Source organism: Bombus fervidus, chromosome 6 (genome assembly GCF_041682495.2).
Source record: "Bombus fervidus isolate BK054 chromosome 6, iyBomFerv1, whole genome shotgun sequence".
Taxonomy (NCBI): domain Eukaryota; kingdom Metazoa; phylum Arthropoda; class Insecta; order Hymenoptera; family Apidae; genus Bombus; species Bombus fervidus.
Genome location: NC_091522.1, coordinates 3,260,996 through 3,278,858, shown reverse-complemented (window position 1 = coordinate 3,278,858; position 17,863 = coordinate 3,260,996). Strand labels below are relative to the sequence as shown.

Sequence of the window (17,863 nt, the reverse complement as noted above, 5' to 3'; positions counted from 1 at the left end):
TACTAATTACAAATATAAAAATATTAATCTAAATATTAAAATATATTCAGTAAATATTATTTTTTATACGCATATAAATTAACTTCTTCTTATAGAAAAGCATCGAAAGATGTCACTATGTTCATCTCCATCACATAGCGCCACCGTTGTCTATGTAGTAAAAAATTTATGTGCAACTCATGTAGATAAATTGCTAGATTTGCAAACATTTATCTCTGTACAACGAAACTCGAAACATTAGTGGTGCTGTTTAAAATTAAACATTTCGTTGGAAATTCTTTCCTTCGGAATGATACGCGAGTGGAATATGTTGACGCTTAATTCTTCACTGATGCGATTGGATTTATGAGGACCTACAAGACCTAAACGGTAAACAAGTCATTCATTCATGATTCTTTTTTACTCTAATGGAGATATTATAGTTTTTACATTCTCTATTCATTGAGGTATACAAGCCAAAGTTTTATAAATAGTATTATATTAAAAAATCTGGAGAAAGAAGTTAATTATCTTCAAACTATCGGTCTGAACGTTTCTTCATAAAATTTGAGGTTAAAATATTTCGTTAACGTCAATTCAGCTGAATATACCGGGAGAGGTCCTTTGTTATTAGCATTTTATTCATGATTACGGAAACAGCAATGGAGGAGACTTTGTACGATGTACACAATAAACATGATTCTATGTACATTTTGAGGAAATATTTTCTTAGCATTAGTAAGGCCATCGACCGTATCAGCTGTTGCATTTCGTATATGTACTTTCGAACCTTAAAATTTACTTGTGTATTTTCTTGGAAAATGAAGCTATTTCTGGAAGAAAATGACACAAAAATATGATTCATCGGATGTAACAAAAAAATTTTTAAACACATGCTCAAACAAATATCTAAAGATAAATAAAGTCGTTATCGTGATAAGTATCGAACAAATTTCTGTAAGATAGTGGATAAGAGAAAAAAGTTTTTAGCAGATCTGTCTTCAGTATTTCAATATGAAAATGTATTTCTTACGAGTCCAATTTATTCGTACATTTCTCATTTATTTTGTATTTCGATCATTGTAAAAAACATGTAAGCATAGATTCCTTTTATGTGATCGCTTATGAACTAAAAAATGACTTCAGTAAAATGTATGTAACTGGACAACACATGTATATAACTCGATATCAGTTGATGCGAATATATATTTATTTGTTTGTATTAATGAACCCAAGAAATGTAAATACTTCGATCTAAATAAACAAATAATTCTTTGCTATCGAAATTATGTACATATACACGAGTATATAAAAATAGAAAAATAATGTTCGTGATAATTGAACTAGATGATGCGTTTGTGCACGATGATCGCGTCCTTGTAGGAAAATCAATGATTATAAATATAATTTTCAACTACATAATTCTGAACTTGCTTCTTGTAGATGTAAGTGAAGTTGAAACAAAAATTGCCATGATTATTACTACTTACTAATTTTTATCTCATAGGATAGTTCAATTTTTATTTTTTAAGAATGTCAATTCGATCAAATTGCGTTATTCCTGGAATCACAATCCATATCGAAGCGCATTTCAAAAACAAACAATAGAAGCCAGTTACTCACAATAGATTTAAAGTGTTCTAAGTCGTGTACTGAAACATTTTTCCAATATAAATATATCTAGAAACAATCTCTTTTTCATTCGATAATTTAAATAAACCAATAGTCTAACAATGCACAAATACGCAAAATAACGAATGTAATAATGTATAATGATGGCAGAATTGTTAATATTAGTCGCAAATAATCGGTACTGATTAGATATATTATTCTTGAAACGTTAATCGTGATTAAATAATACTAACTCATGTTGGAAATTTTATTCTTCAGGTTATTGTTGCGCATATCAAAAGATACTGTAGCAGAATGGCAGAAGACGAGAGGCAAATTAGAGCGGCCGCAGAAACCTTGCTGAGTGAATCTATAAACTCCCACAGGAGTTTGTACACTCAACAAAATGTAACGCGAACTCCGGATATCATCCTTAGCGAGGATCTTATCGCAGGTGCCATGCATAACGGGAGGATGTCCAACGTCAGACGCTTCTTTTGCCTCTTCGTCACCTTCGACCTCCTGCTTACTTTCCTCATGTGGCTCATTTGTACAATGGTAAATTGCACATGTTACCGCGACTAATTCGCAATTGGAGAAAAAAATAGCTTTTTCATTTATCTTCGTTTAATCATACATGAAATATTATCAACTTACCCGAAACGTATTTTTAGATTGCCGGTGAGAGTTTGGAGTCCGCCTTCATGAATCAAGTAGTCCATTATCACATAAAAACCTCACTCTTCGACATAGTGGTAAGTATCATGGTAATTATATGGCGATAACTACTCGAAAAAGAACGAAGAACAATGTCCAAAATGACATTCACTTCGTCGAAAACAGAGATTTTAAGGATTTCATCTTCTCAGATGGCAGCGATTTGCAGGTTTACCGTGTTGTTGCTCTTCTATGCTCTGCTCCATTTGGATCATTGTATTATCGTAGCTGTAAGTATCGTAATTTTGTAAACGGTTAGAATGCGATTAATTGTAAAATAGTAATATACGATATTGTATAGAAGAAACGCTATGTGATTTGTTACAGTTGACAACTGCCACGACATGTGCTTTCTTAATTGCTAAAGTGTTTCTTTTCGATGTAAGTGCCAAGTCTTTGTTTATGCATGAAATGTTTATAATAACAGACTTATTATTTTATCACTTTCATTTTTAGTGGTCGATATGCAATCAACCAGTATTCCAGGTTCTTCTTATCCTTACGTCTTTTGTATTGCCTTGGGTGGAGGCTTGGTTCTTTGATATTCGTGTGTTACCTCAGGAAACACAAGCCAGAAATTGGTTTAGAAGTACGATATTTATAATTATCTTCATTATTGAACATTAAGATGGATGTTGTGTATCAGTAGTAAACAGAATCTTCGAACTGATTTTAGATTTTGCGGATAATGAAAGAGAACCGCTCCTTCGAGGAGTTGTTTCGGAATCACGCCAATATACCAGCGAACCTGGTACATTTTTTACACCTATGGATTCACCAGCTCATTCTGACAACGAGGATGAAAGTTTTAGAGCACCAGGTAATACTCGGGGCTTATCAAAAGCAACTGAAGTATTTCCACCTAAGCCTCTACCAAGACTCACGACAGAGATGGTGAGCAAAAATTGTATAATAAAACCTAGCAAGATATTAGTACGCTTAATAGTCTTTTTAAAACGATTCTTTAATACTTATAGATACATGATTATAAACGAAGAGCAAATGCATTAGTACAAACTTGCCACGATTTATTGCAATCTAAAGATTGGCAAATTCAAAATATAATGTCAAATGGTGATATTATCTTTTATATAAACCGTCCTAAGGAAGGGAAAACATTAAAGATAGTAGTAAGTTTAAATATTATTAAGTTATATATATTAAGTTTATATATATTGGAGATTTTTTATTGTGAAATTGATTTCATACGATTTTTTAAGGGAACTATTGAAGCTCCAGCTGGTATACTCGTAAACAGATTATTCGACGAAGTTGAATTATCACCGTCATGGAATAGACTCGTTACAGAGTCGAAAAAATTACAGGTAACATCCTTTTTATTATGTCTTATTTTTTACTTATTTATTAAAATAATAAATTATGATTTCTCAATCAGGACATTGATGAAAATACAGATATTGTTTATCAAGCCACAAGTGCCCAAGGAGGAGGCATTATTGGCGCTCGTGATTTCGTTATTTTAAGACGTCGTGTGCAATACGGTAACTATTATATAAATAGTGGAATGTCAGTGCCTTTTACGTCATTACCAAATCGCAGTAACGTCGTCAGGTAAGATTGCAAGATACATCTTTAAGATTGTGCTATATCCAAAACTAATTATTTGTGCTAACGTTTTGTTAAAGAGCCGAGAACAAGCTAAGCTGTTGTGCAGCAGAACAATTACCTAACGACGAGAGTAGATGTCGATTTACGTGGATAATTAATACGAATTTGAAAGGCTGGCTTCCACAAAAAGTTGTAGATAAATCAATGTCTACTGCATTGGTAGATTTCATGTCTTATGTAAGGAAATACATGGATGACACGTAAGGATCAATCGTTTAGTACATTGTACGTTTCGATATTCGATCAGCAAACCACGGTCTTTCATAATCATCCTCTGGATTCGTGTGATTGAAGGAATTCCGTTTTTTTTTTTTTTTTATTTCATAGCATTTTTAACGTTCCGAGAGTAACGTAATTCTTAATCGATTCAAATATGATTTTCCTACAATATTTTCCATATGCATTAGTACAAACTAAATGAAAAGTGTAGGAGTCTATGAATGTTTGTTTTGTGGAATTGACAGACTGACAAAAGGACGGTAAATGACTTATTTCCATATTTCGTATTTCCTAATCAGAAATTAAAGCTAAGAGATACTTTTTATAGATGAAATATGTTTAAAAAAATGATTGATGTCTTATTTTCGATACATTTATACAGGATGTTATCGAAGTAGTGGTATAAGAGGAAAGAAGGTGATTCTGCGCGAAAAAAGATATAGAACAAAGAAATAATATAAAATAAAAGAATTACGTTTCGTTTTCGAGAAAATCGAGGTTGAAAAAATGTCACTTTACATTTTCGACTTATTTTTTTACGTACATTCACTTTCTTTCAGCTTATACCACCAGTTTGGTAACACCCTGTATCTTAAATTAATAGAGAAATTAAACATGCGTCTTGGGCAGACACCATGCTTTGTAATTACTTTTTAATATATTATGACTTAACTCTTATATTACTTGTTTATAAATTATTCAAAAGCGACATTATCATAACAAAATCTCATCTTTCTATTTATAAATCGTCTAAAATATTGGCGATATTTATGACCTTTAATTTTCTGCTTTATTTGTCTTGATAATTCTACTTTGCATCTTTAACTTTTATTTGACGATGTTGAATTACGAATGCAAATTATATCTAGGTAAAGTCACTTTTGTTATAAGGATATTATTTCGAAATATTCATTTAGTTAATTACTTTAAATCTTGAAACTTTTATTAAATTGCAGTGTAAATATATAAACATATACAGATATATAGTGCTTTATACAAATTCTTATTTGCCTATATATTTCATGACAATTAATTGTATTTACAATACACGTTTAATCATGATTCATGCATGAATGTGGTTGACTATGTTTATCTTCATTGCATGTACAAAGAAAGCAGCAAAATATCAGGGAAAAGTTAAAGAATAAATAGTTATATAAGTAATTTGATATGAAAAACGTAATGGAATGTTTAACAAAATCTTTTAAAGTATTTTCATATCATTATAATTTTTTAAAAACTACACAATAGCATGATTCATTTTTAAAAACTGTTTCTCGTATATTTTATTCTTGGTATATCTCTCGATAATTGCATAGGTAGTATTCTTTATTATTTACAAAATTCATTTTATTCACTAGATATATGTAGATTGTAAAAGATTTGCATTTGATAAATTATGAATGAAAGATACACAGAGAACGCGCTTATAATATAGTACGTATGTGTGTATGTGTATGTATATATATACATATATAATATAACATATATATATTATATAATATATATATATTATTATATATTTTTTATTTTATTATTACATTATATCATATAAATATATATATTGAGTAATATGTAATAATACGTATTATAATATATAATATATTAAATAATTTAAAATATTATATATTTTTTATTTTATTTTATTATTACATTATGTTATATTATATATATATTTTTTATTTAATAATATATAATATATTATATAATATAAAAAATATATATATAATATAATCTATATATATATATATATTAACATAGTAAATTGTACATTTTAAAACAGTGGAACTTTGAAGAAAGTTATGTTACATCAATTTATTCATGACGCTAATGAAGATCATATCAATGAAACTAATAGCATTTAATGTTAAGAGATACCTTTTCCACTTCTAATAAAGTTTATTTTTTATCCTAGATGTTATTGCAAATACATGATTGTACAATCTATAAACGTGATTATTGTATAGTTACTTTTAATCGTATGTATTTGTATGTATATACATAACAGTTCATGTTCCGCTAGTCACATTTTTATTCTTGTAGTTAATTCAAACGAAGTTAGTCGTGTGTTTGATATCTAAGTTTGCGAGCCTGAATTATGTTTACGGACAAATAACGATTAAATTGGTGGTCGAGTTTGATCTGATTTTATAAAACTGGCCTAAATAAGGAAAATCGCCTATATGAATTGACGTTAATTGTACCGAAGTAATAAAATGTAGCAACTTTCTTTCGCCAAAGAATTTCATATAATTCATTTAATTTTTCCAGAGTTTGTTTCAATCACGTTTTATGTAGAAAATCTTTTAAATTATATTTTTGGCTGATTATCATTTAGTCCCCACTAAAATTCATATCTATAGTTCATTCATATCTATATCTATAATTCATCGTATAATTCGTGTATTTATGTTAACGTCCGCGTATCATGCCAGTCGATATTGCAAGACATGGTATTTCCGCGAAATTATGCAGTTGGTATTATAATTGAATTGCTTAACTTGTTTATTTGTTATCAACTCACCCTCTTCAAATACCTGAGTTCCAAATGTTCCAGAAACAACAATGCCCTCTACGTATGCATTCGCACTACACCAAAGTATTTATACCATATCCGTCACGCTTAAATTCTGTATCTAGTGAATGTAAAGATAAGATTCTGTTATCTCATGTTACAGCTTACCAAAATCTATCGTTATCCGAAAAAGTTATCTTTAATACTCTCGTAAAGTTTTATCCCTCTTAAAGTTCGAAAGTTGAATAGTGTTCCCTCTTTAGTCAAGTTCGCGGAGCAACGATACATATAAATTGCAGTATAACGTGGTAAATCACACTTACCGAAGATCCGAGATCTCGTATGAATAATTCGTAAACGAAACTTTGTTGTCGTCTTGAGACATAATCCGTAAGAAAAGTTATCCGTAAGAAAACAAGAAAAGTTATTACAGTGCGCACACATTAATGCGAGCGAAGATGTAGAGTAGTGTCACGTTAAGTGGCCGAACTATGTCTCGATAACTGGCTATCGTTATCCCCACCAGTCATGGGAACTGATTTTATGAAGCGAGGTTTTAATGTTGCCTATGTGAAATAAATGTGTTAGGCTATGATTACATGCGTGTTTTGACGAAATGAATTATTAAAGCAATCAAATATGTGTATAAATTATTACGCGTAGAGTGCTACTTTGTATGTAAATTCATATTTTTAAGGCTATAATTAAAAAAGTATAGATTCGATAAAAAATTGTTTTATCTGCCAAATATTATAGAAAGCACTATACTTTGAATATTATACATGTATATCTTTTCATACTATGTGCATTCTATACAATTTTACACTTTCAAATATCCTGCAATAAATGCATAAGAATCCGCAATTAATGAATGTATATATATGTATATCGGTTTCCAAACGTTTCATTCGTCAGAGTGACAATTTGCTAGAACAAATCCACTGTAACCGTAGTCTTAGGTGCCTGTATTGCATTCACGCTTAATGAAAAAGAGAGATACTCCAGGATATCTTAGAAATATACCGCCCTTGGTAACTGACCAGATAAGGTCCCAACCCGCCACCAGTTAGCGAAGTATTACTATATAATCGGTGGGTCGTTCACGTGTGTGTGTGTGTGTTTGCACGCGTGTGGTGTGTGTAAAACAGGTGGCGCTGATGCAGGAGCCACAACCGAAATCGAGAAAGTCAGTCAGTCGGTCTCGCGCCTTACGCGTGTGCTTGTCATGTTTTGTGTTCGTTCGTAGTATTGGGGCGTCGTGTTTCATTATCACGTATTCACATTTAAAACGATTGTCAACGATTTATCGTGACAAGAACATTCTTCCTGTTCAATTCTACGAGGACAATAACAGGAACTTGCATCTAAACGGAGTGACGCCGGTTCAGGACGATGCCGGAAACGTAAAGGACGCTTCGAAGCGTCTATGACAGGATGATGCAGAAATGGTGAGTGCAAAATAATTGTTATCGCTTTTTCTTCTTCGAACGTGTTTCAATTTTAAAAACGTCACTTAGTTATTCATGCAAACCTTATATCTTCTAACTGAAAGAAAATTACCATTTACCGGTTACAATCGTTCGCTTTATAAGATCCTAGTGATTTGAATCGACGAAAGCGCAACTTCATGCGACTGATTCTGAAATAAACGTAGTTTAGTGGTCTGTAAACGTGTAAGTGTCGATTGCTTCTGAAGCGTAATAGTCGTGCGTAGAAAAATGTGATTCTAGGAGATCACGAGTAAGATTTAGTAGAACGTTGAATCTGATCGATAAGAATTCCAACACACGTTTGACAAACGAACATTTTCCAGCATCAATGATTCTTGCACTAAACCTATGGTCGATTGAAGTATAGGTAAAACTTGTACCAAAGAGATTAAAATTAAAGGTGCATACAAAATTGCGTAATTCTTTATAGAAATTCCCTAGAAATGCAAATTTCGTTATAAATTTATAAGACTTTTATGAAAAATTATTAACTGATCATTTTGATCAGCATGTTAAATAGTCGTAATATTAAGTTTGATTGTCATCCGAATTGAAAGAAACGATTAATACTAAGTCTTAACTTCAGTTTTGACTAATTCGTTTTTCAAATACGGGACATATCGAGGTCGCACATACGATGTCTATTCCTGATCCTTTGGGCGCGATCCTATTGACCTTCGACCTTCCGAGTCAGGCAAATATACATATTAGATATCTCTGTGTATACGTTTAGGAAGTCGTGTATGCACGATGTTCCCGTTTTCTCGCGAAATGTAGAATTCTGCGGTTTCGAATGCATTATCCTTTGAAAAGTAACGTCCTCGCCTTCCATCTATCTCTCATTCCTTTTTTCACTATATGTGCACTTCCGTTTCGAGGTAACTTTGTTTCGAACTAGTTCCTTTTCCTTCAGACTACAAACGAATTTTTGACGTTGCACTACGAGCGTTTTCGATTTTCGAATGTTACGAATATTGTTGTTTTATTGTTTCAGCTTTTAAACGCTTCTTTTTTATTTTTATTACTTTCTCCCTAAATCTCTCTAAATGTACGTTTCAGAGTAACATAATGAAGCAGACAGCAGTCGAAATAACCTTAATCTTTTGAAGCTTCTACCAAAGAAAATCAGGTTTTTTTTTTATTTTAGAAATCAAAATCAGACAAATATAATTAAATTTAATTGTAACTGATTTATTTGCCTTTTTCGGGAACGTAGTTCGTAACATTGTGAATTTAAAGAACATCGGGTGAAATTCCATTCATAATAAATTTAATAATCGCTATATTTATTACACATCTGTTAAGAATTAATTATTCTATATCTATATTTTAATCTTCTACTAATATATAATATAAATACAATTTAGAAATATCTTGTTGCAATAAAAGTTGTATTGCAAACGATTCTGCAAAATTACGACCGTTTTGTTATGTCAACAGTTCTCTCTTACACGGAGAAAGGTTTTTTTTTTTTTTTTAGGAACGTAGATACATATTCGTATGGTTGGTACATGTGTAAACGAACTATCGTGTTGCATCGTCGGGGGTTTTGTTGACAGTAGCGTAGACGTTGACCTTTGGCAGCAAAACAGTTTTCTAGGCGTGACGCTGTTTCCCTCAAGGTAAATCGATTTCGCGCGCGGTTTCGAAATTTAAATTTAAACATTAAATCCCGTCACACTGTCGAAATTTCTAGTTCAGCTTCTACATTCGGTAAAACGCCAGTGGTTTGCTCGTCGGATGCAACCGTTTTAGCACGATCGTTAAGGTTTGTACAAATAACCGTAGATTGAAAATTTTTAGGTTTGAGCCTTCCAATTTTTTTTTCTTTTTTTTTTTGAGTTCAAATTTTCGCATCTTTAGGTTTGAATCTTAAATTTTTTTTTCAGTTTTCGAGTTTGGATATTCAAATTTTTTAAATTTTAGTCTACTTTCAATTTTGAATTTTGGATTTTATGTCTCTTTTTACACGGAAAATCCATACAATTCTTGTTTAATTTCCTCTTTCCCTGAAAACCTTCAACACATTAAATGTTGGTTCTAGAAGGCCGACACTAAACTTTTTATTTAGGTGGTATCGACCTCTAGTATACCAAACGCATGTCTTTTGTTTATATAGCATATTATTATTATGTGTATATTATATTATTATAGTATATTAATATTATTCTAATACAGACGCATCTTTACGCATCGCCTGAATGAAAAATAAAACAAAATTAGCTCCGCGTTTAGCGTGTTAAAGGTGCTTTCAACTTAGCAAACGTATATGCGTTTCACAAGAATCTAATTATTCATTGAGAACGCTCATTAATGATATAAGTTCGTTCATACAGCGCAAAGTATTTTTGAAACATTGGCCAAACCGCGCGCGCCCTCATACGAAACATTGTCAAATCGAAACCGATGTTCCGGAACTATTGCGAATGTCGGATATGTCAAACTCAACTTAGCGAAAGTCCTTGGTGTTGTCCTCTTGATCGAGAGACTATTAATCTAACATTGGCATTATTTCAAAAGTAACTTCTGCTTTTCGCTTATAAATGGCTGTACTTAGCGTTTCGCTGCGCCGCGGAAAACCACCCAACGTTATAATAGTAAACTTGTCATTATTGATTATGTAATTTCTCAATTTAACAACGAACCTCATTATTCCTCTATATATTCGTATTTATTTCTGACGAGAATAATCAACTTCTTCTATTTTTCGTTCTTCATTAAAATTTAAATAACGAGGATCCAATTAATATTATTATCCTTTATGAAAGTTCAACATTTTTTGAGGTTTTAAATATTTCATTCGACAAGCTTTCCTCAAATTAGACAATTTTACGAATACGAAAGAAACATGTTTTAAATTATTTTTAATTAAATTTACCTAAAGGTTTATGAAATATTTTGATACATTTCAACGTGTTGTTGATATACGTGCATGTATCTTTTTTCTTCTAACTTATCGAATAGCATTGCATCGAGCCTTTCGTCCATATTGTTTCTACCCTAAATTGAGGTTATGTTGCGTTGGCAATTAAGTGATTGCGGATTTTGGCATTAGATGGCAATGAAAAAGTCTGCAATCACTTAGTTGCCAACCTAATAGCATCATTCTTTCAGGAATTGAAACGAATGTATGAAAGGAGCTTAAGTTAAGTTTAAAAATATATTTGTAAACGATTGCACGAGGATAAGATTTTGCACAGATTAGCATTCAGATAGAAGACTTAAAAATTAACATTATAATTAACGTCCCGTTTAATTCCAGCCATTCTACAAATCTCTTATGATAAAATGAAACTCGTGGCAAACTAAGTTGATGATCTATTATTACACGCTTAGGCACAAAACTCTTACACAGACACCCACACAGGCATTAGAACAGGACACTTACACAGGTCATACTCATTACTGTATAGAGAGTGGGGCTCAAAATATTTAAGGGATCATGGGTCACTACCTACGTCTAGTCTGAGAGTAACTGGTCAACAATCAACAATTCTTCCATACGTTGTTAATTACATCACTCGCTTATATACATCAGGTTCTGTAGTTCTGTTTAATAAACATCACACAGGCATTTGAACAGGACATTTACACAGGTCATACTCGTTACTGTATAGAGAGTGGGGCTCAAAATATTTAAGGGATCATGGGTCACTACCTAAGTCTAGTCTGAGAGTAACTGGCCAACAATTAACAATTCTTGCATACTTTGTTAATTATATCAGTCGCTTATATACATCAGGTTCTGTAGTTCTGTTTAATAAACATCACACAGGCATTTGAACAGGACATTTACACAGGTCATACTCATTACTGTATAGAGAATGGGGTTCACAGTATTTAAGGGATCATGGGTCACTACCTAAGTCTAGTCTGAGAGTAACTGGCCAACGATTAACAATTCTTGCATACTTTGTTAATTATATCAGTCGCTTATATACATTTGGTTCTGTAGTTCTGTTTAATAAACATCACTGAATATTATTTTAACATAAACATTGTGTCTTCCACAGATTATTCATCTTAACTTTAAGATTAAATTCTAACATTTTAAATTATGTTCAGTGCTTAGCTTTCCTATCGATTTCCATGTGGATGAAGATCTTCAACGGGGAAATAGACCAAGACGAATTTATTGATGGGATCTTGCGTCTGTGCTGTATTTATAAAATTTATGGAACATCTAAATGGAATAAAGATTAATATTTAGCAACGGAAAATGCATGGAGTGTCTTTGGAGTCTAATATTATTTATGTCTACCTTTTCTTTGCGTTTCGATACGAGCGAAGCTTTCTGACATCGAAGGGGAATAAGAGTTTCTTGATAGAATCGTTTAGATTTGTTGTATAACCTATTCACTGAAAAATGCTCATAGACGAAGATTCAATATCTCACAGTAAAGTGCAGAAATGGGTGAATTTACAATTTTAAGAAAGTGGTTATAAGATTCTTGTTTAGTCAAAAGCCTGGCGACTATAACAACTCGATGTAGAAGATGAAATAGCTGAAAAGTGGATATCAGAAGGCAGCAAAAACAACATGAAAATGTTACTTTTTCAGCGTTTTTAACCCTATGAATCCTCCTCTTATCTTTCGCTTCGTCTATGAGCGTTTTTCCATATTCCTCAAACTTACGTGTATCTCATTATCATTTCTTTTTTCTTACTATTTTTATTTTTCATATGGTTACGTTATTGCCAACAAGCGATCGTTAACTATCCACTTTTGAAGTGTCTTTACGAAATTGCAAGCTACGATGGCAAACGTCCTTCCCAAAAATCGTTGGATTATTCAAGAATACGAGCTGCAATCTCAAAGTAATTATTGTTTATACGCGCCATCAACGATGTTTATGAAATCCTCGAGGATCCCAGGTAGTTGAAAATTTCCTGTGTTGAGGCTGTAAGGAATTTTGTTAACATTGTCTCTGGATCTTCTTCCACCGTCTTACTCGCTTCTTCCCTTCTATAACACATTTTCTTCGTCTCTCTGTTTTCCCTCCATATTGTCCCCTTAACAAGGTCAACCTACCGAGGTTATATTATCATTACGACGTATAAGTTTAGGTTAATAGTTTCTCATTTTTATCCCTCTTTCGTGTGCTAAACGTGAAAAAGCACGACTCGCGACTAGCAACTAGGCTAGCGATGACGGTTGAAAGTTGGAAGAATTTCAAGTGCTTGCTTCAATTCTGTTTTCATGGCCAGCACATCTTCAGCAGATGCGAGTGTATTTTTTAATATAAACAGGCTTTGAGATCATTTTTCTTAAGTTTAAAAATATATTTGTAAACGATTGCACAAGGATAAGATCTTGCACAGATTAGCATTCGGATAGAAGACTTAAAAATTAATAGATACGAACTTTCTGTAATGTTCCCCTGTGTCGTGAGACAATGTCACGAGACATTTCACGTTGCTCTCCTTGCAAATCAATTTGCGATTAAAGCAACATTATTGGCCACTTTTATCACGTTTAAACGTCGATGGTAAAGTCAAGCAGAATGATTCCTGTAAGCGATTCCTAAGGCGATGTTCATATTAGGTCGTCCGAAAAGTTTCTTTCGTTTCATAAGATGATAATAGACGAACAATAATTTCTGTTTTGTATTATTTTATTGAATTAGGTATGATTATTACGTTCGTGCATAATTTAATAAACTAATATAAAACAAAAAACATTGTGCGTCTATTATTCCTTATAAAACGAAAGAAACTTTTCGGACAAGCTAATATTAATCCAAAATTAATATAAAAGCAAGTTGTTTTAATTTAATTAGCTATTTTTCATGTCAGTCGTCTTTGTTACGCATTTATTAAATTTTCAACCACTGATTTTTCAAAAGACGACCACCTTTTCGAAACAACTTCCAGTAGCGTGAACTGAGTCTTGTACTATACTTATCCTGTTAATTAAAGGTATGATAAGCATAAGAGTTATTTATTTTGACACCAATATTTCAGAGTGTAGAATTACTAAATGTTTCACAGAATATAACAATTTTAAAGAAAGAAGTAAACACAGAATATCGCTATTTTAGAAAACTTTTCAAGATATAGATGAAAGGTAAAATGGAGAAAATGATTTAAGAACTTTTACTCTGTGCTGTATATTTTGATTTATAGTAGCACAAATATAGTATCTTCTATTTCAACTAATGCAACGTGTTCAAAATACCCCAACAAGCTACCATTTTGATCTGTAACAAGTTTGTGCTATTATTGCTGGAATTATCCTAATGTTTACGTTAACCGAGTAATTTGCTATCCTCTGTTAGTATTCCATCAACATTGGATATCGAACTGGTTTCGCGTTAAATGCGTTTGATAATCACCATTGTCACGCATGGAAATCATTGATTGCTCGCGCGTTTATCATAGAAACACTAGCGATTACCAGATACAATTTGTTTACGTTTGGAACGTAACGTAGTACCGTGTCGTGATGCGAGTTTGTAAACCACTACGAACACGTTGAAAACAAGGAAGATATGCAAATGATCGCGTACGTATGAAATGGAATGTCAATCATTAATTCGATTTTTCTACTTTCGATTCCAACGAACAGCTTTTTTATGATTCGTTGCGAATCCTACTTTTAATTTAATTTCATTTAGATATCGCTAGAAGAAAATGTTCTCGAACGATCAAGCCCCTTCTTGCGCAATGATTCAACTAATACTACTGATGAATTGACGAGTTACAGGTAATAGGTTACACGACTTGTTCTCTGTAATTTTACAAATTTATATTCTGGTGGATAAAAAGACGATTTGTATATTTATTATCGTTGAAGTGGTCACCACTTGTAAGAAAACTCTACATCTGGATTTTTTAGTTTTCCCAAGCACTGAAGCCATCGACAGTGTCACGTCGGAGACGCAAGAAATCGCGAAATTAATGGATCGCCGGTGATCTCCTCGCGTCGCGGTTCGAACGAAATGATCCTTTCACGAATAGGGTGAAGAAAACTGAACTTCGTATGCGACAATGAAATTTATTGTAGAAATCCAACAGAGTGACGGTTCAAGCGTTACAACAGCGTGGTTCGGAATGTTAGAACAGACTGCTTTGAGATGTTACAACGGACCGTTCGAGCGCTAGTTTAGGAAGGTCCTTCTACCGAGGGTCTAGACCCTTTGGAGGGGCCTTTTTAGTTATTGTTTCAATAGTTGTGGCATGCAGGGTGTTCGGTCTATCCGGTTACTGAGCGGGTGGTCTTGAGTGTGTGACAACGGCGTGTAGACAAAAGACTGGGACGAAGGCAGACCATAGACAGTAGACAGGCGACGATGACTTCAGGGATTTCAGTCATAAGGATCGGGACCAGCTCAAATTATATTCCTATTTGTATTTACACTTCTGTATTAGAATATATTTTCTACTTTACAATTTATCCACGCGTTCCTCTGTTCATACATCTAATAACCCCAACAATTACTATCATACAAGTGCATATATTAACACATTGCGTACGGCGTTCTGCACGCTCAACGCGCTCCCAGGGCCTGCACATTTTTGAACGCTACAGAAACACGCTGGGCAAGCAATGCATACGTGCAGATTTTTTATTTGTATTTGGTATTTATGGTGGGATTGTAGAGGATTGATAAAACGGTAACGAGAATTTGCTGTTGCAATCCGTCAAATGTATTTGAGATAAATTAAATTAATTGTAAATAAATATAGACAATGTCCAAAGTCGTTCGTACAAACGTATTCGCAAACACAGTGTATAATCGCTCGTAGATAATTCGTATAATAATTGCTAATAACTCGTATGATAACTGATAATATGATTCGCTCGCGATCGCGTCCGTTTATTTATATTGGTCGGCGGAGGGTGTGAAAATTCAAATTCGTCATTGTTCGATGGTTACACGTAGCGGTGACATTTTGCCCGTTCGTTCATTAATACATTGTGTGTATTTTAACGATATTGATACTACGAGGCAGAACAACAACATGATTTGAATTGTCCTCTGACTCATGTGCCGCTACATACTTTTAATATATACTTTTAATTTGATGTTTCGTATAAACAATATGTGAAGTAAAATTATAATCGAACGATAGCATACTGTAAAAAATATTAAAATGCATTATGAATTTTTAATTTCACCTTCAAGTCGTGCTATTTATCTTCAGTTATCTTTAATGTTTTTAATTTTACCTATATCTTTTATACTTTTAATGTATACTTTTAATCTGATGTTTTATATAAACAATATGTGAAATCGTCAAATAAAATCATTACCGCAAAATATAATTAACCATTTAAATAATTTTTACACTTCTTCGTTTTTTAACTAGTGAACTTGGAAAAATGCGCGATGAAAACGTATAGCTCGCTGTGGCGCGCGCGGTTGGCTAAATGTTAACATAATTTTTCTCTTATTTTGTACGTTCTGAAAGGGTCTCGTATATATGTAGATGTTGAGAGTATTTTCAAATCAAATAATTAAATTATTTTGAAATTTCCATCTATTATGTAGATATAAAGGGGACAGAGTCGTTTAAGCCATTATAATTACCAATTGTAACGTAGTTAATAATTGAAAAAATTGAACTACACCTCCCGAAAAACTTACTCAATTCACGATTTTGTCTTATGAGATCTTTTGCCAGATAGCTGGCTTGCTTTTCAATTAGCTAAATATAATTCTTGTTCATCCATCGACATAATATAAATTATATTATTATTAAAGAATTATTATGTAGATGTTATCTTGAACTATGATAAGTTACGTATCACTTGCGTACTTTAACACTAGAACTATCACATCACTCCAATTGACTGGATTTACAATTTTATTTTAAAATTCCTACTTCGTGTTATATTTTTTGATGTAATGACTTTTGCAACGATATTTAAAAGAATAATATAATGAATTTTATTTTGCTTTTTATGTATTGAAACTTAAACTAATTTTGTATCAAGGCTACTTATACCGACACTAATCAAAAATGACTGGTACTTATCAGAGTGTAAAAGGGTCCTGCAATCTGTTTATCGATCCCCAATTAATCAGTTTCTTCGTTTTCTACAACTTGCCACATGTTTTTTAATTTTTTACCGCGTATCATGCGATATGATGATATCAGTCATCAGGAAAATTCCGGATCGATCGCTAGATCGCTAGATGCTAACGTTAGAAATACCACAGCAGTCAAAATAACTAACTCTGCAATTTTATAAATATGTCAACCCTCGTTTAGGTCGATCATGGTCCCAGATGGATTAATAATACGAAAAATGTACTACATAACATGAAATTCCTTCTGTAAAAAAATAATAAATCAATAACTATAAAAATATTCTATTATTGCGTATTTTTTAAAAACTACTAAGATTTTTTACACTGTAATTATTATTTATTTTACAAACTTGAATAATGCTTTAGAGTGTAATATCTGGTAAAGCATTTTTTGTTATAAACTATCAGTAAGAGATTGAAAATGTAAATGATATTTGAAAAGCTGTTTCCTGACAAATTAAAACACAAACTTTGAAATAAGAAAATGTACAACAATAAAACGCTTTATAAAATACGGTAGACGATCGGCACAGATTTACCGATATACTGACTGATTGTTTTCACATGCTTGGAATGTCAACATTCGGTTGTTTTGCTAATCATTTGTCATAAGAATGCGCAAGGCTCCATTATCCTGGTAACGTAACAAAAACAATTGTCTCTGG

At 32.4% G+C, this 17,863-nt stretch overlaps 2 protein-coding genes and 1 long non-coding RNA gene across 5 annotated transcripts in view; 2 read left to right on the top strand and 1 right to left on the bottom strand.

The window, feature by feature from the left end:
* Window positions 1-366: 366 nt before the first annotated feature.
* LOC139988386 (uncharacterized) lies at window positions 367-2,374 on the bottom strand. The gene is made up of 3 exons (XR_011800100.1): window positions 2,248-2,374; window positions 1,845-2,171; window positions 367-812 (listed from the first exon to the last, which is right to left on the bottom strand). It is a non-coding gene; the product is annotated as an uncharacterized lncRNA (long non-coding RNA).
* On the top strand, window positions 1,906-6,398 carry Start1 (Steroidogenic acute regulatory protein-like). 2 transcript variants are annotated; one of them, XM_072005695.1, is made up of 11 exons: window positions 1,906-2,148; window positions 2,265-2,345; window positions 2,460-2,537; window positions 2,635-2,688; window positions 2,764-2,896; window positions 2,984-3,201; window positions 3,285-3,437; window positions 3,528-3,632; window positions 3,704-3,879; window positions 3,954-4,161; window positions 4,264-6,398. In XM_072005695.1, exons 1-10 carry the CDS (start codon window positions 1,906-1,908, stop codon window positions 4,138-4,140), a joined length of 1,428 nt encoding a protein of 475 aa, XP_071861796.1. In that variant the 3' UTR covers window positions 4,141-4,161; window positions 4,264-6,398. The 2 variants fall into 2 exon arrangements, with proteins under 2 accessions (XP_071861796.1, XP_071861795.1); XM_072005694.1 differs by having other exon boundaries at window positions 3,954-6,398.
* Window positions 6,399-7,789: 1,391 nt separating this feature from the next.
* The window catches only part of Dgk (diacyl glycerol kinase 1), a 152,757-nt gene continuing 142,683 nt past the window's right edge, over window positions 7,790-17,863 (top strand). The window contains exon 1 of one of the 2 annotated variants that reach the window (XM_072005617.1): window positions 7,790-8,118. The gene's annotated coding sequence lies outside the window, so the exon portion shown is untranslated. The remainder of the gene's footprint in view (window positions 8,119-17,863) is intronic. The other variant, XM_072005618.1, reaches the window with a different exon arrangement.

What these genes read in the sequence shown, in the direction of transcription:
- Start1 (XM_072005695.1), top strand. Translation starts at nt 1,906, where the DNA reads ATGGCAGAAGACGAGAGGCAAATTAGAGCGGCCGCAGAAACCTTGCTG. An exon ending in TGTGGCTCATTTGTACAATG is followed by an intron (nt 2,149 to 2,264) that starts GTAAATTGCACA and finishes ACGTATTTTTAG; the next exon opens with ATTGCCGGTGAGAGTTTGGA. An exon ending in CTAAAGTGTTTCTTTTCGAT is followed by an intron (nt 2,689 to 2,763) that starts GTAAGTGCCAAG and finishes TTTCATTTTTAG; the next exon opens with TGGTCGATATGCAATCAACC.